This window comes from Prionailurus viverrinus, chromosome B2, assembly GCF_022837055.1.
Source record: "Prionailurus viverrinus isolate Anna chromosome B2, UM_Priviv_1.0, whole genome shotgun sequence".
NCBI classification, from domain to species: Eukaryota; Metazoa; Chordata; class Mammalia; order Carnivora; family Felidae; genus Prionailurus; species Prionailurus viverrinus.
The window spans coordinates 124,199,073-124,223,723 of NC_062565.1; the positions used below are offsets into that span (position 1 = coordinate 124,199,073).

The 24,651-nt window shown below is 40.1% G+C and overlaps 1 protein-coding gene, 1 long non-coding RNA gene and 1 pseudogene across 3 annotated transcripts; 1 reads left to right on the forward strand and 2 right to left on the reverse strand.

Moving 5' to 3' along the window:
* Positions 1 to 1,022: 1,022 nt before the first annotated feature.
* IL22RA2 (interleukin 22 receptor subunit alpha 2) lies at positions 1,023 to 24,518 on the reverse strand. Of its 2 annotated transcripts, XM_047859544.1 has the most exons (5): positions 24,410 to 24,518; positions 18,379 to 18,514; positions 15,587 to 15,765; positions 2,764 to 2,933; positions 1,023 to 1,735 (listed from the first exon to the last, which is right to left on the reverse strand). In XM_047859544.1, exons 1-5 carry the CDS (start codon positions 24,468 to 24,470, stop codon positions 1,586 to 1,588), a joined length of 696 nt encoding a protein of 231 aa, XP_047715500.1. In that variant the 5' UTR covers positions 24,471 to 24,518; the 3' UTR covers positions 1,023 to 1,585. The 2 variants fall into 2 exon arrangements, with proteins under 2 accessions (XP_047715500.1, XP_047715501.1); XM_047859545.1 differs by lacking the exons at positions 1,023 to 1,735; positions 2,764 to 2,933 and adding an exon at positions 7,407 to 7,437 and having other exon boundaries at positions 24,410 to 24,494.
* Positions 4,434 to 4,587, reverse strand: LOC125166948 (uncharacterized; annotated as a pseudogene).
* On the forward strand, positions 4,479 to 18,460 carry LOC125165977 (uncharacterized). The gene is made up of 5 exons (XR_007152276.1): positions 4,479 to 4,579; positions 5,492 to 5,667; positions 9,854 to 9,896; positions 12,000 to 12,153; positions 18,228 to 18,460. It is a non-coding gene; the product is annotated as an uncharacterized LOC125165977 (long non-coding RNA).
* Positions 24,519 to 24,651: the final 133 nt, after the last annotated feature.

Genomic DNA, 24,651 nt, shown 5'->3' on the forward strand with positions numbered 1-24,651 from the left:
ATACAGTGTGGACTGCAAATGTGGACTTGTACAGACTGAAGCCTGGACCTGCTGAGGGATGTGCCTGGAGAAATGACCATCCCTTCATCCAGTTTTATGGTTAGTTCTTGGTATTGGGCTGAGATTGTCTCTAGATCTGTGCGCAAATTCATTTTTTTCTGACCATATGGGAGAGCAATGAAACTAATTCTCTAGCTCCTATTCTGTCTCTTATTCTCTCCCTCCATGCAATTCTGGTAATTTTTAATCCACCTATTATTGTGTGCAATTGTGTATAACCCGAAGCAATTACTGTATTGTTATCACGTTTAGGAGCAGTTTTCATGAGGAACTGTACAAATATTCTATGATATGTATCTCTTCACAAGAAAGACAACCTTAAACACACATACAAGACTGAGCCCAAAGTGGAGAAGGCAGCTTTTTGTTGCCTAACCTGAGCATTAGGCCAGACCTTTGCTCAGGGGGCGGTGGAGCTTCTGGAAGGTCACTGTTGGGTTTTCTTTGGCCCTATAATCTCCACTCACACCAGTCCCTCTTCCAAATAAACCTACCACCCACTGTATGCTTTCAGCTTCAAGCCAACTTCTCTACCTGGTCCCCAACCACCCTCCATACCCCCCCACTCAAACTGTCATTCATAACATCCTTGTGCAGAGAGAAGGCGATGGTGCCACCAGCAAGGACCCTTTGCCAGGAGGGTTGAGTGGTAACTGTGGTATAAATTGGAGTCAAAATTTCTTTTCACTTTGTTGCTGAAAGGTATTTACTTGATTTTGAGAATAAGGATGAATAATTTTAGGGTAATATTAAGAAACAAAACAAAACAAACACAGAAAAGAAACCTTTAATGTGAGTATGTATTAAATGAGGGAAATTGTATTGCATAGGATTCCTTTGGTATTTAGATGTTATTGTCAATATTAATCTAGATACTAATCCAGAGATCATGAGAAGTCTTTTTTTCAAATGCTATTTGTATTTACATAGAATAGAAGTTGAAAGAAAATATTGGTTCATTAAGTGGAAATATTTTGTAACAGAAAATGAATGTATGAAAAAGTACATTCATATAAAATAGGAAATGCATGGAAAATACGCATTCATGTAAAAGTTCCATTTATGTAAAAATTGGCATATCTATGTCAAGTGAACTGTCTCAATAGCGAGTGAAAAAGGATTGCTTCAAGATTGCTTTTGTCTGTAGCACTCTCTTAAAAAAATTAATCCAACTCTCTTTTGTTAAATGTCTACTATTACCTTGTCTCTTAAATGTTTATTCAGCTGTCTTAGAACAATGCAGGCTGTGGTTGGGATGTTACATTCAGAGACAAAGTTCCGCTCAGAGAGGACTTTATTCTTTGCCTCCTCTTTAAATTCTAATGTTTTGAGCCATGTTGCTTAGTTTACCAGTAAAATGTAAAGGAAGAAAGAATGGGTAAACAAAGAGTTCCCCAAGGTGTAATTAATGGTGAACACCGCCTCAAGAAAATATAAGCACAACTTTCAGTGAGATCCTTCAAACATGAGCCATCCCGCTCTCACAGAGTTTTGATTTCCATATTGTGGAGCACTCCAGAACCCTTCAAGGAAGTTCCACACATTTCTCTTCACTTCTCCGACTTCTTTTGTCTAGCATGGGCTGGTACATTTCAGCCACTACACAGTAAGCAGTGTGAGGTGCCAGAACTCCAATTTCAACAACTCTGTGAGCTCCTTCATATACCTTTTGTTCCTGTATATAAGGGGAAAAGTAAGATGACAAATGGCTTTCAGTTAGTCACTGATTTGCTCTATTATTAAGAAGTTGTCCACCGTCTCGGTAGTGGTTGGATTATAGGGTTTCTTCCCAGACACATCCTCTTTCTCCAGAGTCCTAGTTCAGAGCCTGATAAAGGACAGGTCATGGCTGTGTACATGCGACATAAGGGCTGTTGACTGGTTGACTCAATGGCCAGAATCCCTTTTCCAAGAATTTATGCTGTGCAGTGAGGAAAATGGAGGAGACTTGGAGACCACCGTAGACATGCAACATGTGGCCAGAGACATGGATTGGGATCCTTTAAGACTCTCTTCTCTATCTGTCCTTCCCTGTCCCTTCAAAGCCCGGCAGCACTTTATTTCCTGTTTCTTCCTGTCCCTAAGATCACTTGTTTATTGGGAGTTTTATTAAGCTCCTCCCTTCCCCCTCCCCTTTTCTATTTGAACCAGTTTGAGTGAGTTTCTGTTCCTTACAACCATAGGAACCTTGTCTTAGATGGACACCAAAAAGGAACATTCAATTAACTATCAAACAAGATAAAGGCACATATGGTAGATTAAAATACTATAACAAAATTGGCCTAAATATATAATGCTGTGATCCAAAAGCCATTTAAAAAGAGTGTGTAAAATCCATAAAAATTAGTATTTGTGGTCATCAAATGGAATTAAATATTGTTAACACCAATCTTTAGATATGCACCAATCTTTAGATAGTCACTTTAATTTCTTCAGATTAACTAGGCAGGATGAAGTGGAGACCAGCTGAGCAAAGGCACACACACACACACACACACACACACACACACACACACACACCTGATGGTGATGCCAGTCACAAATTGCTTATCAGTTAGGGTGGAAGTGAGAAGGAATTGAAAAAAAAAGGTAAAGAAAAGTAAAAGGAATTGAGTGGCAAAAGAATGGACATACTTTAGAGCTAAAATGTTACTTAAATGAACAAAAGAAAAATACCAAACTTACCTATTCACCGGAACTTACCTTTCCTATTGAATTGTTAATTATAAAGACTCGATATACTAGCTCATAGTAATTTTCTATTGATACATTTTTTCCTTTTTGGTCTCTATACGGTAAACCTGGAGCATGAAGAATCACCAACAAAGATCCATTAACTTGAGTTATATTCATGACTGGAGGATCAATTTTCGCTGGAGAAAGAATGGGAAAATTTGACAAATCATTAAAATAATGTAATATTTCACATGGACACATTTTACATAATAACAAGTCACTACTAAGTTCAGAGATCTGGCAAAAATCATTATGAAGAGATGCTCTGACACCTAAAATATGCATGTCTGAGAATTCTCTTTAAAGATAATTTTTTGGGGCGCCTGGGTGGCACAGTCGGTTAAGCGTCCGACTTCAGCCAGGTCACGATCTCGCGGTCTGTGAGTTCGAGCCCCGCGTCAGGCTCTGGGCTGATGGCTCAGAGCCTGGAGCCTGTTTCCGATTCTGTGTGTCCCTCTCTCTCTGCCCCTCCCCCGTTCATGCTCTGTCTCTCTCTGTCCCAAAAAAAATAAGTAAACGTTGAAAACAAAATTAAAAATAAATAAATAAATAAAATAAAGATAATTTTTTATTTGCAAAGATTGGTACCTCCTGATTCAGCTTTAAGAGGACATTTATCAATCATTTCCCCAACTCATAGTGATTGTTTTGTAAAATGAGGTGTAAAAAGTTATTTGGGTGGAGATTTCAAATATTTTGTAGGTTCTTAAAGATGTGAAATTTCAAAGCAGCGTTAAAACCATTTGAAGACTTGTTGTTATAAAATTAATTCGACAGGGTTATGTTATGTACTATGGAAGAGCATGGGAAGGATCCAGAGAGAGAATTTTCGGTCCTTGCATTTTGATATGATTAACCAGATCATTATGAACTAGGAAAGAAAATTGGATAAATTAACACTTTAATTTTCTTCAGATTAACTAACGGCAATTCTAGGAAGAATTAATTCTATGATGGATTTGTTGTTGTCTTCCTTTTTGGTATTCGTTACATATTTTCAGTTTGTAAATTCATATCTTTTATAATTCTTGAAAATCAACCATTCTTGATAGATAAGAATGATGATAGCTAGACAGCTAGACAGCTAGACAGCCAAGTGCATAAAGAGCTATATATGCTTTTCTTCTGGAATTTCAGTTCAACACCTGTTAGAATTTCTTACTTGATTCTCTATATATCTTAACTTTGGTTTTTCCATCTGTTTTCCTCAGCAGAGTATTCTGAATGGCTTTTTCAGACCTGTCTGCCAATCCACCAATTTACTCTTCAGCCATGTCTGAACTGGTCTTTAAGTCTCCAAATCAATTTTTTTTCATTTCAATGATTTTTTTTTTTTCATTTTGATGAGCTCTGGGTCTTTTTCAATCTATCTGGTCCTAAACAATAATATTTTGCCTTTGATTATGCTTTTATTTTCTCTGTTATATCTTTAAACTTATTTATTTTGCTATATGCTTCCACTATTATAAGTACTTGAAGTGCTAGTAAGGTAGATGACTGTTTCTTCCAAACTTGCTTATATTGATCGACTCCCTTGTGTTTTTGTTGCTGAGCACATGTTTAAAGTTGATACTTTCTTTTTTTTCTGCTTTGGTTTGGATTTTTTGATCTAATTTAACTTAATTTTTTTTTAAATCGGGGGACAGTGTGAAATTCCCCACGAACAGAAATTGTGCAGCTGAGTTCCCCTGCTTGAGGAAATTGCAGGTGTCAGAAAGACCTGAGTGCTTTGGATGACCTCTGCCTTGAGAGAACCATGTGATCATGGTATCTCCTCTGCCATGTAAGTATGAATTTTTAAATTAAAAAAAATTAATGTCTATTTATTTATTTTGAGAATGAGAGAGAGAGAGAGAGAGAGAAAGCACAGCAGGGGAGGGGCAGAGAGAGAGACACACACACACAGAATCCAAAGCAGGCTCCAGGCTCTGAGCTGTCAGCACAGAGCCCGATGTGGGGCTTGAACCCACAAACCATGAGATCATGACCTGAGCCAAAGTCGGACACTCAACCAACTAAGCCACCCAGACATCCCTGAATTTTTAAATTTTAAATAAACTTTCATTAGCCTATAAAGATACTGACAAATAAGTAAATCATATGGCTCAACAAATCTTTACAAATAAACACTCCTGAATAGCCATCATCCAGATTAAGAAACATTACTAGCACCCTAGAAACCTCCTTCATGTTTTCTCCAATTACTTAACCCCAGAAGATAACTACAATTGTACTGATTTCTATGACCGCATATATCAGTTTTTGAAATCATGCAATATACACTTTTTTGTGACTGGTTTCTTTCTCTCTCTCTCTCTCTATATATATATCTAGATCTAGGTCTATAGAGACATATAGATATAGATAGATATAGGTATATAGATATATAGTCATATAGATATATAGATATATAGATATAGGTATATAGATATATAGTTATATAGATATATAGATGTAGTAATAGGTATGGATATAGATATAGGGAGATACAGACACAGATACTTAAATTATGGGCTGAATTGTGGCCCCTGCAAATTCATAGGATGAAGTCCTAAGCCCCCTGTACCTCAGAATATGACCCTTTTTGGAGACAGGGACTTGGAAGCGATTAATTAAAGTAAAATGAAGCGAAGCCATATTGACTTCATGGGTGGTATTGGTGGGCTTTACTCCAATATGACTGGTGTCCTTACAGGAAGACACGGACATGCGTGAGCACAGAGGGATGACCATGTGAGGACACAGAGAGAAAGCCAAGCCAAGGAAGAGAGGCCTTAGAAGAAACCAAACCTGCTGATACTTTGGTCTTGGACTTCTGGCTGAAGAACTGTGGGAAAACAAATTTTTGTTGTGTCAGCCAGGGAATCTATGGTATTCCGTGACAGCCCTACCAAACTAACGTATATATTATGTAGTATATATATACTAATCAATATTGTTGCATGTATCAAGAGTTCATTCTTTTGATTGCTATGTAGTATTTTTTTAAAAATGTTGATTCATTTCTGAGTGAGAGAGCATGAGCAGGGGAGGGGCAGAGAGAGAGGAAGACAGAGGATCCGAAGCAGGCTCTGTGCTGACAGCAGCAAGCCTGGTGTGGGGCTCAAACTCACGAACTGCGAGATCATGATCTGAGCTGAAGTCAGATAGTCAACTGACTGAGCCACCCAGGGGCCCCTATGTAGTATTTAATTATATGTATATCACAATTTATCTATTGACAGGCTTAGGTAGTTTGATGTAGGTTTAGCTTTTATAGATATTTCCATGCTTCAGGAGACCCACCAATTTATATTCCCTTTAGTGGCATGTGAAAGTTCCCATTGTTCACATTCTAACATTTGGCATTATTATTTTAAAAAAAATTAATTTGGGCTATTCTGGGAAGTGTGTTTCATTGTGTTCATTGTGTTTTTAAGTTGCATTTCCCTGACGACTAATGGAGTTTCACGTGTTTATTGGCCATTTGCATGTCCTCCTCTGCGAACAGCTGTTCCAGTCTTTTGCCCATTTTTTTTAATTGGTTTCCTCGTCTTCTTCTAATTAATTCGTAAGAGTTCTTTGTACATTCTGAGCACAGTTCTTTGTCAAATATAGCACTGTGAATATCTTCTCTCTGAGATTTGTGTTTTCATTATTTTAATGGTACGTTTTGATAAACAGAAGTTCTTACTTTTCGTGTAGTTCAATTTATCAGTTATTTCCTTCATCAGTAGCACTTTTTGGGGATCTGGCTATGCCAAAGCCATGAAAATATTCTCCCATGTTATCTTACAGAATAGGAGGCAGCAAATATTCTCTGTAAAGGGCCAGATAATAAATACCTCAGGCTTTTGGGCCGTATGTGTCTGTTGTAACCTGTCAACTTCGCCATGGCTTGCAGTGCAAAAACAGTCACAGGCAAAATGGAAATGAATGGGTGTGACTGTGTTACAATAAAACTTTATTTACAAAATTAGAAGCAGGCAATTTGGCTCACAAGCTGTAGTTGCTAAGTTTTATTTTTTTCGTCCAGCCAGACTCGGTTTTGTAAACGGGTGACGTAGGGGAATAAGACTTATTATTTTTCCAACTGATCTAATCTCGTTTAGACCATAGTGATGCCACTGAACTAAACTATGAACATAAATCAAATGATCGTATATGTGGGTTGTGTTGCTTCTCAACACTGTATTTGGTTTTGTGTCTGCAGGGTATCCCTGTGGCACCATCAACCTGGTACAATCTCAAGATGGTGTTTTCTGAAACTCAAAAGTTCGATATATTTGAATCTCAAGCCTTTATGAATTTAGGAAACACCTGACTGCTGACAGAGTGGAGACAAAAACACACAGCCTCCTTTGTTTCCTCTCTTTCTCAGAAGGGCTCTCCCTAGTCTGTTCTTTTATTTATAGGAGCTCTTCGAGGGTCTAAGATTTTATGAGGGTACTAGTTGTAACTCCCCACCTTGTGTAGACCTACAGCCTTGTCTCCTGCCCCAGGGGTGGGGGCTGTTACCACTTAGGGTCTAGTTCCCAAGTCTGGGAAAATGCCCTCCAGGACAGCAAGGCTTCCCTCTGTTTCCCCTCTGGTTTCCCCTCTGGTTCCAGTTACTTTGCTTTGGAGGCCCAGGAGATTTCCTTTATTTTCTTTTATGTTCTTCTGTAGAGTTAAAAAAAAAAAAGGTTATGTTTTATCCAGACTTTCTAAGCATTTTAGAAGAGGACAGCTTCTACCATCACAAACCCCCACCCCATCCCATTTACTCTGAAACCAAAAGTTGTTAATTCACTTTTCAATTGTCGGAAATTTTGCCTAATTGTTTTGAAGGTGAAGGATTTCCCCCTTTTTTACACTTTAATTTTGTCAAGTGGTTGATATTTAATCCTGCTTGTGATTTCCTTGCTCCAAATTTGAGTGATCAAGTTACCGTAGACCCCTTGTCTGTCTCTTGCAAGGTGAGAAGAGTTACTGCTTTTTGTAGGCTAGTTTAATGTATGCTTAATGTTCTCCTGGATAAAAAAAACATATTTCTAACATTCTTGTCACATATCTAACACCAAGAAAACAAAACCCAAAAAAAAAAAAAAATCCAGTCCTCTTTCTAAAATGTGACTCAGAGTTTAGACTTACTTCAATTGGTAGACATTAGTTAAAGATGAATACTGGCAAGGTTAAATACTACTGTGTATTTTCTTTCTCACTAATGTATTTATACATAAACTGATAATCCTTGCCCCTTCTGGCCCAAGCTGTTATTATTGAAAAATTTTCTTTTAATCATATGCATGCAGAACCTGTCCTTTGAATGTATGCGTTCATTATCTTAAATTTTTATTGTTTAATGTGATATTTAACCTTAAATACAGGTGAAGTATATATTTCCAGTGTTGGCCTAGAATTCCAGTGGGCCCGGCTGTAGATATCACAGGAGCTCCTACTGTGTGGTCCATGATGCTGAGCTTTGTAACTGAGTGACCATTCTTGACCCATGCACTGAATTGTGATTTTGTTACAATGGACAATTTAAGATTACTTCATCTCCCAAGACCAATTCATTCGACTGCTCTCTCCTTGAAGCATTAGCCTCCCGGAGCATTCACAAATATAATGGACTCACTGGTTTCCTCCTACTTTGTACTCAGGCATCCTTTAGATACCTGGACTTATTCAACTCTCCTCAATACTTTCTGCCTAGACAATCCTATCAACGCCCATTGTACTACATGCAAATGACTCACAAGTTTGTGTCTAATAGAGTCCTGGATCTGTATAGCTATTTCCCTTAGATATCTGAAAAGCATGTTAAACTCAACATATTCGAAACTGACTTATGGTCTCCATTACTCTGCATCCCATCAAACTGGTCTTTTCCCATCGAGTGGCATCCAAAAATATCTCAGTGATTCATCTGGTTATGCAAGCCAGAAGCTTGGAAGTCATCTTTGACATTTACCTTCTTCCTTACTTCTTTATGCAACCCATCTCCAGGCCCTGCCAATTTTTCCTACCAAATGTCCCTTCAATGATAAATTTTCTATAGTCCTTTCCATTATTCTAATTTAAGCCAAATCCTGTCTCTTACAGGCCAGTACAGGAACTCACTAACTCACTTCCCTGTATCCAGTCTCTTTGTTTTCTGATCTGTACTTCCCAAATACAGCCAAATTGATCTTTCCAATACACAAATCTGATCACATCATCCCCTGATTAAAATCACTTTATATCTTTCTGGAGGATGCTATAACTTCTTAATAGAAAATTCTCATTCCTGGGTCTATCTCTCCAGTCCCATCTTATTTCACAGCCCCTCTGCCTGCCCCTCATCAACATGCAGCTGTCTTTCAGTCTCTTGTACCTGTCAGGCTTCCTCCTGCTAGAGGGCCTTTGCCTGGATTTGTCCACCTTTTCTTATCTAGTTAACTTCTATTCATCTTTAGATACCAGATCAAGTGTCATTTCCCCAGACATGCTTTTCCTGACATCCCTGATCATGTCCCTCCTTGACTAGGCTCTCATAGCACCGTGGGTCTGTTTTGTGCCACCTGTCATTGGTATCATTTTATGTTTATTTGTATTATTATTTTATTAAAGTCTGTCTTCCCCGTTGAACAGGAATCTCTATGAAGAAAGAAACTTATTTGCGTCTTCTGTGCTTGCTATTTTCTCCCCAGGACCTAGTACAATGCCCAGAACGTAGGAAGTGCTTTATAAATACTTGCTGAATGCATAAAGTCATTCAGCCATTACTGAATGATTTTTAAGTCATTCCATTAGAAACTCAGATCTATTCCAAAACTCCACAACTATTTTCAATTCAAGAAAATATGGCTTTAGATAAGACTAAAATCATATTGAGCCTCAAATGCTGCTTTAAGTTTTTTTTTTAATGTTGCGTTGTCCCTAGATAGATACCAGGAGTCAGAACCCCTTAACCTAAAGCAACACCCTGTTGTTCAGAAATGGATCTCACATTAAGTCAGTGCATCCAGTTGATTCATTAGGCCTGTATCATAGACTCTAGGAACATGCTGTTCTATTATCCCTAACAACATGCTTTTCAAAACATTTTTTTCAGAAAGCCTCAGGACCTGTGGCAGGAGAGGCAAACAAAGCTGGAGGTAAGGAAACAGGCAAGTGAGCAGGGCTCTTGCTGTCTCTTCAACAAGAGTAGCTCCAGTTTTGACTATGTGATGCACTGCTTTCTTACTCTTCTTCTTAAGTGGTCTTGGAAGAAGGTTTTTGTTGTTTTTTAGAGGTTTGTTCCTTCCTGGGGCAGTCATACAGAAAGAACACAAAACCTTCTTAATGCAACACTATCTCAATTTAGGTAGAATTGAGTCAAAACTTCAGCTCATCTCAGCCAACATCTTTGGCTAATCTTACCAACTAGCCTAACGGATCACACTCAAGAAAGCTTTGTTTGAGAAATAAATTTGAAGTTGACCCCATCTGTAGGTTTGAATATAGTAATTAAACTACTCTGCAAATTCCCCTCAGTGGTGTGTATCAGCCTAGTTGTGCAGTCTCCTTTCCTCCACCAGAGAATTGCTGAAGTGAATTGGGCTTCATTCTCAAGTTATTCCAAGAAATACTGTACTGGAGGCCATGGGTAGTTTACTCAATTGCCATTCTATTCTCTTACTGGTTGAAGATTTGCAAAACTAAAGATGTCTTTTTCTAAATTCAATTCCATCTAGCATTCTGGACATGATCTAATTAGTTTGGATTTAATTGGACATTACACTAGTTAAGGTCATTAGGGTGAGATTTGGAAGCAATGATGCTACCAGTTTTATGATAAATCTTTCATCCTTTCCCAGAGGGTAATTGTGAATTGAAGAAAGGTAAGTATAGACTCTGGCCAGTAATGGGACCCTGGTTCTCAGCTGATACAATTTCTGGGGACTCAGAATACCTCTTATAGTGCATTCTTATAGTGGTCAGGCAATGAAAGTAAATTTAATAAGATATACACCACAACTGACAGAATTCATTTCCATTCTGGTTCCCTGATCTGTGGCATGGAAGTTACGATGGGATGAAAGGCCAAGTGGAAGCCAATGGAATTTCTCTTTTGAACAAAATTTGTCCATCAAAAACACCTTGAAAAATGCCGGGGTAGTGAAATGTGTCACTTCTCCCACTTAAGTCATTTATTTGAATTGTACCCTCCTCTCCCCCAAACCATGGATCTTAAATAATTAAAGGGATAATTGTACATGTACTCAGGTGACGACCATGGTGTAATTGCTATTCAGTTACAGTGTCTCTGTTCTGGAGCCAATCAAGAGAGCTATTGTTTGGGGAATTTTTTCCTCCTTTTGTCCAATAATTAGAAAGCATCAGGACAATTTCTTTTCACTTGGCTTTCATTGTCATCTGGATCTTTATCACATACAGTCTACAGAGTCTTTGATATTTTTACCACGGGATATCATGACACTGATTGGACTTGGTATGCCTAGAGTTCTAGGCACTATAGATGCTTGAGTAAGAAACATGTTATAGAAACATGTTGGAGTAAGAAACACGTTGGAGCTATATTTCCTCTGGGGTTTGTTGAGACATTTCCTCTCAAGTGAAAGACAAGCTATTTCACTTTGCATCCCCTACTGCTAAGAAAGGTTCACTGGGTTTGTTGGGCCTCTATGCATTTTGTAGGAAACACATACCGTATTTAGATGTGCTATCCATTTGCAAAGTAACCCATAAGATTTTCAGCTTTGAGAAGGACCCAGACTAAATGACAGACTTCTCACCCAGTTCATGTTGCAAACAAGCTACTCTACCACTTGTCTTTTATGATCCAGAAAATCCAACAATCTTCAAAGTACCTGTGACAGATCAGGATGCTATTTAGAGACTGTGGCAATTCTAAGTCCCTGGATGTTTTGGAACAAAGTCATACCCACTTTTGGAAACAACTATGTTTCTTTTGAAAAAAGCTCCAGATTTCCTTGTTCCTGAACCCTGATAGAAAATGAATGCTTGAATCAAGGGATATCAAGGAGCCATGTGGTCTGAGTTTTCTATCACAAACTGGATGTCTTCTGATACAGAAACTCATACAATGCACAAAAACATGCCAACAGTAAGTGGAAACAGATTATAGGAGTCTAGCCTCTAGCACGTCTTAACATCAAATTAATTCACAAAAGTAGGTGGTTTATCCTCTCAGCACAACTACACATACTGTCTTATCACTTCTTCCTCCTTTATAGTTATGGCATCTTGAGGAGTCCCCTATGACTAGTTAAGAAGAAAAAAAAGAAGCCTGTTTCCCAGAAGGTTCTGCATGACATGATGGCACTGGCCAGAAGTGGACTGCTACAACATTATGTACACTCAGTTGGTGGCAGGAGGTCTGGGTAAGAGGTATGTGGAGGGACCCTGAGGCAAATATTTCTGTGTCCATGTGAATGCAAAGCAAAATACACCTACCAAAAGGAAGCTTTCAAAAATCTAGGTGGATATGAAATTGCAAGGGACCCAGAATAGCCAAAATAATCTTGAAAAAAGAAGAACAAAGTAGGAGGGCTCACACTTTTCAATTGCAAAGTTTGTTCCCAAGCAACAGTAATTAAGGCAGTGTGGTATTGGCACAAGGATAGATGTATAGATCATTGGAATCAAAGTGAGAACTTAAAAATAAACCCACAGGTCTATGATTAACTTTTTTTCACCAAAAGCACCAAGATCATTTGGAGGGAAAAGAATAGTCTTTTCAACAAATGACACTAGAACAACTGGATAGCCATTTATAAAAGAAGGAAGGTGGACCTTTACCTCACACCATATATAAAAATGAACTCGATGGAAAAAGATCAAAATGTAAGAGCTAAATCTATAAAACTCTTTTAAAAACTTCAGATAAACCTCCACAGTCTTAGATTTGGCAAGAGATTCGTAGATATTGCACCAAAAGCACAAGCAACAGGGAAAAAATAGATTGACCTCATAAAAATTAAAAAAAATTTGTGTTTCAAATCACTCCACCAAGAAAGTGGAAAGACAAACCATAGAATGGGAGAAAATATTTGAAAATCGTATATCTGACTAAGGACTGGTATCCATAATATATTAAGAGCTCTTACAACTCAATAATAAAAAGACAATCTAATTTAATAATGAGCAAAGGAGCTAAATAGCTAATTCTCCAAGAGACGTTTGCAAACAGCCAATATGCACATGAAGAGATACTCAACACCATTAATCATCAGGGCAATGCAAATCAAAACCACAAGATACCACTTCATACCCACTAAGACAGCTATAATCAAGAGGTTAGGTAAGTGTTGCTAAGGACGTGAAGAAATCATAACCCTCATACACCGCTGATGGGAATGTAAAATGGTGCAGCTGCTTTGGAAAACAGTCTGGCAGTTCCTCAAAGGATTAAACCTAAAGTCACTATGAGATCTAGGGATTCTACTCCTAGGTATATACCTACAAGAAATAAAATCATTTGTTTACACACAAACTTGATACGAGTGTTCATAGAAACACTATCATAGCCAAAATGGAAGTGCCTATCAGTTGATAGACATAGTCAGATGTCTATCAGCTGAGCAAACTGTGGCATATTCATATACTAGAACATTATTCAGCCACAAAAAGAAGTGAAGTGCTGATACACGCTACAACATGAATGAGCCTTAAAAACATTATGCTAGGTGAAAGTGGCCTGCCATGAAAGACCACATATTATATGATTCCACTCACGTGAATTGTCCAGAACTGAGAACTCTATAGATATAGAAAGTAGATTAGTCATTGCCTTGGGCTAAGGGACTGGAGAAATGAGAGAATAGGATGGTGATAGCCGAAGAGTGGGGCGTTTCTTTCTGGGGTGATGAAAATGTTCTAAAATGGACTATAGGTGATGGTTGTAATGTCTGTGAATATACTAAAAACCGCTGAATTGTACACATGATATAGGGAATGTAAGGGGTGCCAATTATATCTCAACAAAGTTGTTTTAAAAACTCCAGGTGGAGGCAGTGAAAACTTATTTCCCCAGTGTCTCATACTTGCTCCATAGGCTCGTGAGCAAAGTGGTTGTGTGAAAGGAACGGAGACTTTATATAGATTCAACAACATGGACTTCCCTTTTCAAAGCTGGATTGACACCACTGAATAGAAGAGGACCAGTGCTGAACCCCTAGTATAGTTCACTTTATATAGTAGATATATATATATTTTATCCCTTCCAACAGGGAGGGGAAAAGAGACAGGGGAATAGACACTTTTCTGATTATAGATTTGTCTTCTCTGCGTCAACGCTTTAATCAGCAGCCCCCCTGACCACCCACCATGAATGTAATGGATGCCTTATTCATGAGCATAGTACCTGACGAGACGTTGTTTATGACAGAAGAACTAAGTCAATGTGGAAGAGGTGAAGTCACTCTCATACCCACAGGAGTATTTGACCTTCTGATATACCCCATCACTTAGAAACCCCTGGTTTTATGGGAAGGTAAAGTGGCTAATTGAAAACTCAGTTTGAGAGCACCTTGTGAAGTTGAACATGAACTGGTATATGCTCTAATCTTGTGACCAATATATAGTGATATTTCTTCCGTAGACAGCACTCACCAGTCTAGGATATAAGAAGTAGAAATGGGAGGGGCAATTCTTGCTGTTAAACATGATGAGCAACTCACGAAATGGCTTGTTTCCAATACACTTGATTAGAACAACAATGGTTTCAAAAAATTGGAAATTGAGACCGCCTCCTGACTGTTTGGAGCTCTTTATGCCATTTAAGCAACACAGAGAAAATGAGATCCTGTGTTGTCTAGGGCAATTGGTTCTGACTCTCCAGGGGAAGCAGAGTTGCTATATACACAACAGGGTCAGGTAGAAGTCTGCTTAGTGTCCCCTGGGATGCCTCTTAGAACTCCTACTTTCAGTGATAAAAATTAATGTAAAATTATGTTCAACTAACATGGTAAAGATTAAAAAGACTTAAACTCCTCAAGAGTGAAGAGCTGAGGTGCTACCTGGAAAGAAAGCAAATGTTGAGTTAATAACGAGAGAAGTTATAAATATTAACTACAGCTACATGACTCGTCGCAGCTTTAAGGACTGTTGTAGACATCCACATTTTCTTTCTTGTTTCGTTATGCATGTTTTTGTACATGTAAATTAAGCGCTTTCCTTTTGCTCTTTCCCTTTTGTTCACTATTTTATATAAGGTCGGTTGGTCATGGTTTCTTATAACTTATATTTTAGGTTATATTATTCTAGGACTATGACTGAGAAAAAGAGTATATGTCATTGAGGAATGGATACAAGAACAAGCTTTTGGTCTTCCCTTTGGGGAGATGACTGAAAGTCTTAATTTCCTCAACAGAGAATCCTTCTGAAGAGTATTTTCAAGAACTTATTCCCCACGCTCAGAAAAGGACTAGACTTCTTTCTTAGTGCCTAAAACTACTTTTTTGTCCTGGCAGGTAACAATTGGGTAGCAGGCTAGACTGTGAGCTCTGCAGTCAGATGCCATAGAATGTGAATCCTGACTTGGGTTGTACAGGCCATGAGACCTGGCCACCTACTGGAGCCTCTGTGCCTTGGTTTTGTGGGCTATAAAATAAAGATAGTAAAAGCCATCTTTGGGGGTTGTTCTGAGAATTAGATCAAATGAGATGATGGTGTAGACCTCAGTAAAAGCCATCTTCTGGGGTTGTTCTGAGAATTAGATCAAATGAGATGATGGTGTAGACCTCAGCAAAGCACAGGGCCTGCTCTATGGGGCTCCTTGGGGTCAGGAAGAGCAAATGTAAAGGAACTCCATGGAACTCACTTTCCCACCAGGGAGTGAAGCGCTGCGTCATGGTCCAGCCTGAGCGGATCCCAGCTGAGATGGTCCTCACCCTTCCATAGTAAGGTTCCTGTATATCTGACGTTTCATTGGTAAGGTCACAAAAGGATTCGAGAATACCCCAACAGTCCTCTTTATTTTTCCATTGTCTCTGTCCATACCTATAGAAGGAAAAGACAAAAATCTGAGGGTTTTTTTTCTTCCCATTGAAGGAGTCATCCATTTTTTTCAGTCTATGAATATTTTAAATGGGTTGAGATTTGTCCTCCAACATCAGCACCCCTGTGAAAGCTTATGGCTACTCTCATCAAGTATCTTTTACAAATATTTTATTCTTATTAGTCCAAGTGTTATCTTGCTGAAAGAAAAACTCCACACAGACATCTTCTGTATCCATAGCAAAGGGGTTTCAGGGTTTTTAATACTTAGTGAGGTTATTCTTCTAGTATATGAACCAACTTCCACTTTTGAGTACTAGCTTCCCACATCCTTAATGCTTCTGAGGTTTCAACCCTGTGGTTTTCTTCACTTCTCATCAGCCTGCCGTTGAGTAATGTGGCCGATTCTGAGAAGTCGCTACCACTTTTTATCTCAGGTGTTGCTTACCCAACACATCTGGTCACTATTTTTGTTGAAAATGGGGCAGGGGTTAATAGTGAGGAAATCCTGTAATTAGGAACTAGGTGTGAAGGAGGGGAGCCCTTGATAGAAAGGTCTGAGTCAAAGAAGCAGGTTGACTCAGCCCAGGACTATGGGACGATGTAACAGCAACAGGGAAGATTAAAGCTTCCCTTCCTTTTCTGGCACAAATCAGAAAAGACACAGGAAGACGATGGTGGAAACAGTGGAAATTAGAAGCTGGGGTGAAAGTCTTCCCAAAACATTTGTGGAAAGACTTGAAATCTAGCTTTCTGGCCATATAATGAGGAATACTTCTGACCTCTGTACTCTGTAAACTATATAATGGCAACAGTGGCATTTTATCAAAGGACACCATTGGAACAAAACCAGGGACATAAATTGAATACAGTTTGATGTCTTTTAATTGTTATTTATTGTTGAGACATTGTCTTTGCTAGCTACATTTAGTTGTTGTGGTTGGCTTCTCTTCTAACGTGGCAGCTCATTTCTTGTCCTATCCCAAATGGGACGTATATTAAGAGTAGACCCACATGGATGGAATAGTACCATGTGCTTTCACCAAGTGAAAGATCTCAAAAATATAAATCTGCATTGTGCTCTTGAAAATACGATATAGAGAGGAATGGATCCAGGCATTCTGAGTCTCATACAAGTTTGGGAGTATTCTTTAAGAAAAAAAAAAACGTTACAAATATAAAATTCTCCCATGGGATCTTAAAGTTTAATCTTCATTAGTTTCATGGTAAAACAACTTCTAATCCAATTTTAACACTGGACCATAAACAGGCCCTATTTATACCGCCTAAGGGGGAAGTATAGAAAAAATCCCTATATTCTATATGCGGGAGTATCTCCAACTACGCACAAATCTGTTTTTAGAATGGAACAGTTTTTATTGGAAAGATGCATAAATTTTACAGCTGCTACACAAAATATGTTGAGAAAAGCAGCAGTATTTAGAGACTGAGAAACTTCTGGAAATAGTTCTTATGAGGTTAGCAAGAGGTTAATTAATGGGAAGATCTGACCTCAAGCCTACCCCCATGCTCGAGAGACATGGAATAAAAATTATGGAATAAAAAGTGTGATGTTGGTCCACAGCTACATCTGATGTTCTGGATTTCTAAGAAAAAACTCATGGGAGCGAAAGTGCAATATCTCCTGTCTCAGTACCTCTCATCCAGCATCTTAAACTGTGAAAGAGAAGGAGGAGGCTCGGAAAACCCCAAGAAGTGTATGAGTGGGAAAACCCGCCATTTGCAAATCAGGAGCTTGTGTGTCCAAGGCCTGGATCCAGGGAAGGAATTGATTGTATCTGATGTTTTTTTTGTTTTATTTTTTTTTAAACTTTATTTATTTTTGAGAGAGAGAGAGAGAGAGAGAGAGAGAGAGAGAGAGACAGCGTGTGAGCAGGGGAGGAGCAGAGAGAGAGGGAGACACAGAATCCGAAGCAGGCTCCAGGCTCCGAGCTGTCAGCACAGAGCCTGACATGGGGCTCGAACTCGCGAACTGTGAGATCATGACCTGAGCCGAAGCCAACCGACCTGAGCCACCCAGGCGCCCCTATTGTATCTGAGTTTTGATAACGATCCACCAGAAACATCCTGAAGAGCCCAGAGAGGAGCATGCAGCAGCACGCTCTGGTTTGTGTTCGTGCTTACAGGAGCCATTCGTTTCTGAAAACAATTTTCTAAATTTTCAAAAATGGCTTTTCAATTACAAAATATATTGTGTACACTCATGTCCACGTGTCCCACAGCTTGTTCACCAATTATCAATAGCATCAAGTTAGTTGAGTGCCTACTATGGGCTAAACAATGTGCTTCCAACATTCACTAGATAAATATGTACCGAGAGGCCACTATGTGCGGGGCTCCGTCCTGAAGCCAAAGGCTCGGCCTGTAAGGTCTCGGTGCTGGGTCTCCGAGGGATGAAGTGTCTTCCCAACAGACTCACATCATCATGCATTTTGTGTCCCCAGGCAGCCTTCAAGGAGACACGGCCCTCCTGTCCCCACCTCTGCTTCTCAACCTCTCTGAAACTGAGAAAAAGATCCTAACGCTCCACTGCATTCTCAAACATGAAATTCTAGTGACCATCTCCATCAGCTGGAGGAAACGCTAATTACTTACATTTTATACTGTACGAAATAGATACTGCTGTTGCTGGTACAAGCCCTCCCAGGCTGCCAGTGCAAAATGTTGTGGAAATTTCGAGACTGAAAATGTACTCGCTGAGGCATCAGGGATTCATGGGCTGACTGGGTTTCTGGAATAAAAAGAGAAGGAAAAACATTGAACACGGATGCAGGCATGATTGTTATTAGCACTACTTTTCAGTGTAATACCGGCATCAGGATCTCCTAAAATAGTTGCTGTAAGTGCAGATGGTGGAAGTGAAACCTAGAAGCTGACATTTTGGACCTTGAATGCGACGAGTTTTATGCACACTAAAGTTTCAGAAAAACTGTGTTCCTGACTACACAAACTTAAGGGATATCCTCCCACCCCATTCCCAAGCTCCAGAGGAAGTAAATGGCAGCGAAGAAAATATTGTCCTCAGGTCCTTCCATGATGGCAAAGGAATATAATGACCAAGATGAAAAGCGCCACACCAAGGCCACTCACCCACCTTCCTTATTATTTTATTCTACTTTATTTTATTTTATTTTATTTTATGTTATTTATTTTTTAAACATCATTTATTGTCAAATTGGCTAACATACAATGTGTAAAGTGTGCTCTTGGTTTTTGGGGTAGATTCCCATGGTTCATCACTTACATACAACACCTAGTGCTCATCCCAACGAGTGCCCTCCTGAATGCCCATCACCCATTTTCCCCTCTCCCCCACACTCCCATCCACCCTCAGTTTGTTCTCTGTATTTAAGAGTCCCTTATGGTTTGCCTCCCTCTCTCTCCATTTGTAACTATTTTTTCCCCTTCCCTTCTCCCATGGGAACCAAACCTTCCCCCTTCTGTTAAGTTTCTCAAGATCCACATATGAGTGAAAACATATGGTACCTGTCTTTCTCTGACTGACTTATTTCACTTAGCACAACACTCTCCAGTTCATCCACGTAGCTACAAATGGCATGATTTCATTCTTTCTCATTGCCAAGTAGTATTCCATTGTATATTTAAACCACATCTTCTTTATCCATTCATCAGTTGATGGACATTTGGGCTCTTTCCATAATTTGGCTATTGTTGAAAGTGCTGCTAGAAACATTGGGATACATGTGCCCCTGTGAATCAGCACTCCTGTATCCTTGGGATAAATTCCCAGTAGTGCTATTGCTGGGTTGTAAGATAGTTCTATTTTCAATTTTTTGAGGAACCTCCACACTGTTTTCCAGAGCAGCTGCACCAGTTTGCATTCCCACCAGCAGTGCAAGAGGTTCCCGTTTCTCCACATCCTCTCCAGCATCTGTTGTTTCCAGAGTTGTTAATTTTAGCCACTCTGACCCGTGTGAGATAGTATCTCAGTGTGGTTTGATTTGTATTTCCCTGATGAGGAGTGACGTTGAGCATCTTTTCATGTGTCTGTTGGTCATCTGGATATCTTCTTTGGAAAAGTGTCTAGTCATGTCTTCTGCCCATTTCTTCACTGGATTATTTGTTTTTCAGGTGTTGAGTTTGGTAAGTTCTTTATAGATTTTGGATACTAACCCTTTATCCGATACGTCATTTGCAAATACCTTTTCTCATTCTGTCGGTTGCCTTTTAGTTTTGCTAATTATTTCCTTCACCGTGCAGAAACTTTTTATCTTGATGAGATCCCAATAGTTCATTTTTGCCTTTAATTCCCTTGACTTCCGAGATATGTCGAGCAAAAAATTACTGTGGCTGAGGTCAAAGAGGTTGTTGCCTGCTTTCTCCTCTAGGGTTTTGATAGTTTCCTGTTTCACATTTAGGTCTTTCATCCATTTTGAGTTTATTTTTGTGTATGGTGTAAGAAAGTGGCCCAGTTTCATTCTTCTGCATGTTGCTGTCCAGTTCTCCCAGCACCATTTGCTAAAAAGACTGTGTTTTTTTTCCCCCACTAGATACTCTTTCCTGCTTTGTCAAAGATTAATTGTCCATACATTTGTGGGTACAATTCTGGGTTCTCTCTTCTATTCCATTGGTCTACGTGTCTGTTTTTGTGCCAATATCATACTGTCTTGATGATTACAGCTTTGTAGTAGAGGTTAAAGTCTGGGATTCTGATGCCTCCTGTTTTGGTTTTCTTTTTCAATTTTACTTTGGCTATTTGGGGTCTTTTGTGGTTCCATACAAATTTTAGGATTGTTTTTTCTAGCTTTGAGAAGAATGCCGGTGCAATTTTGATTGGGATTGCATTGTATATGTAGATTGATTTGGGTAGTATTGACATTTTAACAATATTTATTCTCCCAATCCATGAGCATGGAATGTGTTTCCATTTCTTTGTGTCTTCTTCAATTTCCTTCACAAATTTTCTACAGTTTTCAGCATACAGATCTTTTACATCTTTGGTTAGGCTTATTCCTAGGTATTTTATGATTCTTGGTGCAATTGTAAATGGGATCAATTTCTTGATTTCTCTTTCTGTTGCTTCATTATTGGTGTATAGAAATGCAACTGATTTCTGTACATGGATTTTGTATCCTGTGACTTTGCTGAATTCATGTATCAGTTCCAACAGCCTTTTGGTGGAGTCTTTCAGGTTTTCCATGTAGAGTATCATGTTGTCTGCGAAAAGTGAAAGTTTGACTTCTTCTTTGTCAATTTTGATGCCTTTTATTTCCTTTTGTTGTCTGATTGCTGATGCTAGAACTTCCAACACTATGTTAAACAACAGTGGTGAGACTGGACATCCCTGTCGTGTTCCTGATCTTAAGGGGAAAGCTCTCAGTTTTTCCCCATCGAGGATGATATTAGCTGTGGGCTTTTCATCTATGGCTTTTATGATGTTTAAGTATGTTCCTTCTATCCTGACTTTCTTGAGGGTTTTTTTAAGGAATCACCCACCTTCCTAAGAGCCATTATGTTACGGCTACACTGAGACAAAATCTGGCCTGGGACCATTTTTGACTCTAGGAACTCAGCCCAGAACTTGGTTTCTCCTTTCTCAGGTTCTTTCTCAGTCTCTGGGTCTTGCCTCATTGGCCTCTAACCTCTACCAGGTGACCTGGCTTTATTTCAGGTAGATGAGCCTTTGCCGCCCCAGTCCTAAATGGCTGCACTTATCAGTTTGCATCTTGGCTCCAAGAACCCAACCATAATTGCTGAGATGAACCTGTCCGTGCTATCAAGGGAGACTGCCCAAGACCCTGTTGTGTTCTGAAAAGAGTCTCAGCAATAATTGTGGCAGGAGAGGGAATAATTGTGTACTGGCGTGGCTTGTGCTTTCCTCCACAACTGATTGAATGAGTGACCCAATCTCACCTGCATTCAGTCCTATGGAAGCAAGGGATCTTGACAAAATTTTGTTCTAGAGTCTGTAGGAAACTAGAATATGTCACTAAAATATGCCTCTTTGACATAAAAAATATTGTGAGCTGAAGGCAATTAAGAAGCAGCAAACACAGGAAAACTCTCTCCCTTGTCTGCCTAAAGGCAAGATACAAATTCTTTTTTTACTGGAGACGGTCTTATCAGCCCAGAACGGCACCACGGGAGTCTGCAAACAAACCTTCTTCCATTAATTTCCTCCCATATATTTCCCTTACCGCAGTCTGCCGCCCTTGGAAGCCTACAACTGCTTTCCTGTGTCCTGTCATATCCCTACAAAGGTATTGTTTTTCGTCGAAGATGCTAGATAGGCTGAAATGCTATTGAGTTACTCTTTGCTTATGTTCCTCCCTCGTGATGGGCACTGCGCGCGTTAATAAACAATTTGTTTTTCTCTTGTTAATCTGTCTTTTCATTAAGGAGTCCCAGCTCAAAGCCTAAGATGGGCAGACTTGAAGTTTTGCCTCCCAACAAGTGCAAATTTTCTGATCAGGGATAGGAAGTCCAGCAGAAGGAGAGGACGTCGGGAAATATATCCTGCTCTTTTCCCTGGGTCCATCTTCCACCCCTCACCCCTCCAGGGCGGCCTCCTGACTGCTGCTTCCCCCTGCTTTGTGTGGTCCCGCCCGAGGATCCCTGCACTGGCCCTTGCTCTCCCCGCATGCGTCATTTCTTTACCTCCTTCAAGTGTTTGCTCAAAAAATCACTGAGATGTCAGAACATACTTCTGAGCCCTGAGCCCGTGATCTCAGCTCTGAACATTTAAGATTTGTTACAGTCTAGGGGTGCCTGGGTGGCGCAGTCGGTTGAGCGTCCGACTTCAGCCAAGTCACGATCTCGAGGTCCGTGAGTTCGAGCCCCGCGTCGGGCTCTGGGCTGATGGCTCGGAGCCTGGAGCCTGTTTCCGATTCTGTGTCTCCCTCTCTCTCTGACCCTCCCCCGTTCATGCTCTGTCTCTCTCTGTCCCAAAAATAAATAAATGTTGAAAAAAAAAAAAAGATTTGTTACAGTCTAATAAAGGAGGCTGTTTCCTTACGTATTTGTTTTTACCAACCAAATACTGTTATTTGGTTTGCTTGCTTTTATTTTTCTTTTTTGGAACTCCTCCAGTGCATCAAATGCTGGTGTGTTCATGGTAAGAGTCTACGGCCAGCGTTGATTTTTCTTACGGGCATCACTACCGGATCAATCCTGTATAGCACATAAGCATTCCAGAAGTCTCAGGACACGATGCACACAATTTCCTAGAGACTGCGCCTAGGGCTGATCTGCCACCCCGAGGAGTGTCGGCTCAATGCCCTTTATGTCCTCCGTCTCTGGATTTCTTTTCTCACTTTTACACCACCACCTCCGCCACCACCAACAATAATAGCAAATCTCAGTGCCGGGCACCGAGCGCTTGTACCTGCATTAACTCACGTAACCTGCCCAGCTCTCCTCTGAGAGAGGTACTCTTGCGGTCTCCCTCTTCCAGACAAAATCGGTGAGGCTGATTTTGTACCCAAGCATCTGGCTGCAGGGCCTGCCTGTCACCCACCACAGAAACCAAAAAGCAGAGCCTCCCTCAGCAGAGAGAAGTTAATGGTGGGGGAAGAAAAAAACACTGCACTGAGAGCCTGAGGGTATTCTTTCTCCTCCTCTTTCCCTCCTCCTCCTTCTGGCTGGCATTCACTGATCACCGGACATGTATGAACATTAAACGTTTATCAGGCACCGTGCTGGAAGCTTTATGTCTCATTTCGTATTCACAACCACCTAATAAGGTAGGCATTTTTAATACATGTTACAGATGGGGAAGCTGAGGCTTAAAGACTTTGTGGATCTTGCCCAAAGCTACAGGCCTGGTAACATGTAGAGCCAGAATCATTTTGGTAGTGCTTGAATTCCTGCCATATTTGGCTAAACAAGCCCTTGCTATTGCCACAGACCAAAGGTGCACTGTACTCAAATCCACACCTTTCTGAAAGAAGAGGGATTGAATTGTTTTTATGTTACCAGCCACTGAGTATAGTCTTAGAACAGTTACTTGAACCATTTACATTGAGAGGTACCTGTTAACTGGGGGGGGGGGGGGGGGGGGTGGTTAATGGCCTTGATCAGAGGCGTCTTGGGGTAAGATGTTCTCTGCTCTTGAAAAGTCCTCTGTGAAAACCAACAGCAAATTCTTACAGGTAGCTTATGGTCTCTATTCTGTGCCAGGCACTGTTCTAAGCACTCAGTATATATTAACTGATTTATTCCTCCCAGTGACTTACAACCCCCTTTCTACAGATGAGGAAGTTGAGGCACAAGGGGGCCAAGTCAATTGCCCCAGGTTTTCTAGATGGTAAACGACAGAGCTGGGATCCAGACTCGGGCAGTCTGGCTTAGGGGGCTGCTCATAATCACCATGCCATAGTGTCCCTTGAAGGCAAAGGAAGCGCTAAGGAGACAGAGAGGTGGGTGTCCCTATGTCCTGGGTGAAGTTTCTTGAATGCCTCCTCTTTGGTAGCTACTTATTAAGGCCACATGGCGTTAGTCAGGCTGCAGACAGAAGTTGACCCCCTGTCTGTTCTGATCATTTCACGACAGAGGAAAGCTGACATTTTTACAAAGCCCAGAGAAGCACCAGTGCCGTTTCTAACAGTCCCTTGAGCAGACTCGGAAGACAAAGCCGTGAACAATTAAAAAGAAATGAAGCACTTACCCACTACACCAGTCAGGAGGAAACTGATGAGGAAGCCTAGAAAGCAATGTTTAGGCGTCATGGTTGCAATGTGACCGGTCAGACAACCAGTGTTGCCCTCAATGAGAGCACAGCTCTGGACAGAAGAGGAAACTGTAGAATCCTCATGCCGGACATCCCCTCGTGGGTTTAAGCGGTTCCTTGAAGGAACTACAATTTCATTTTTTTAATACATTATATTACTTATTATTTTGGGGTTCTTA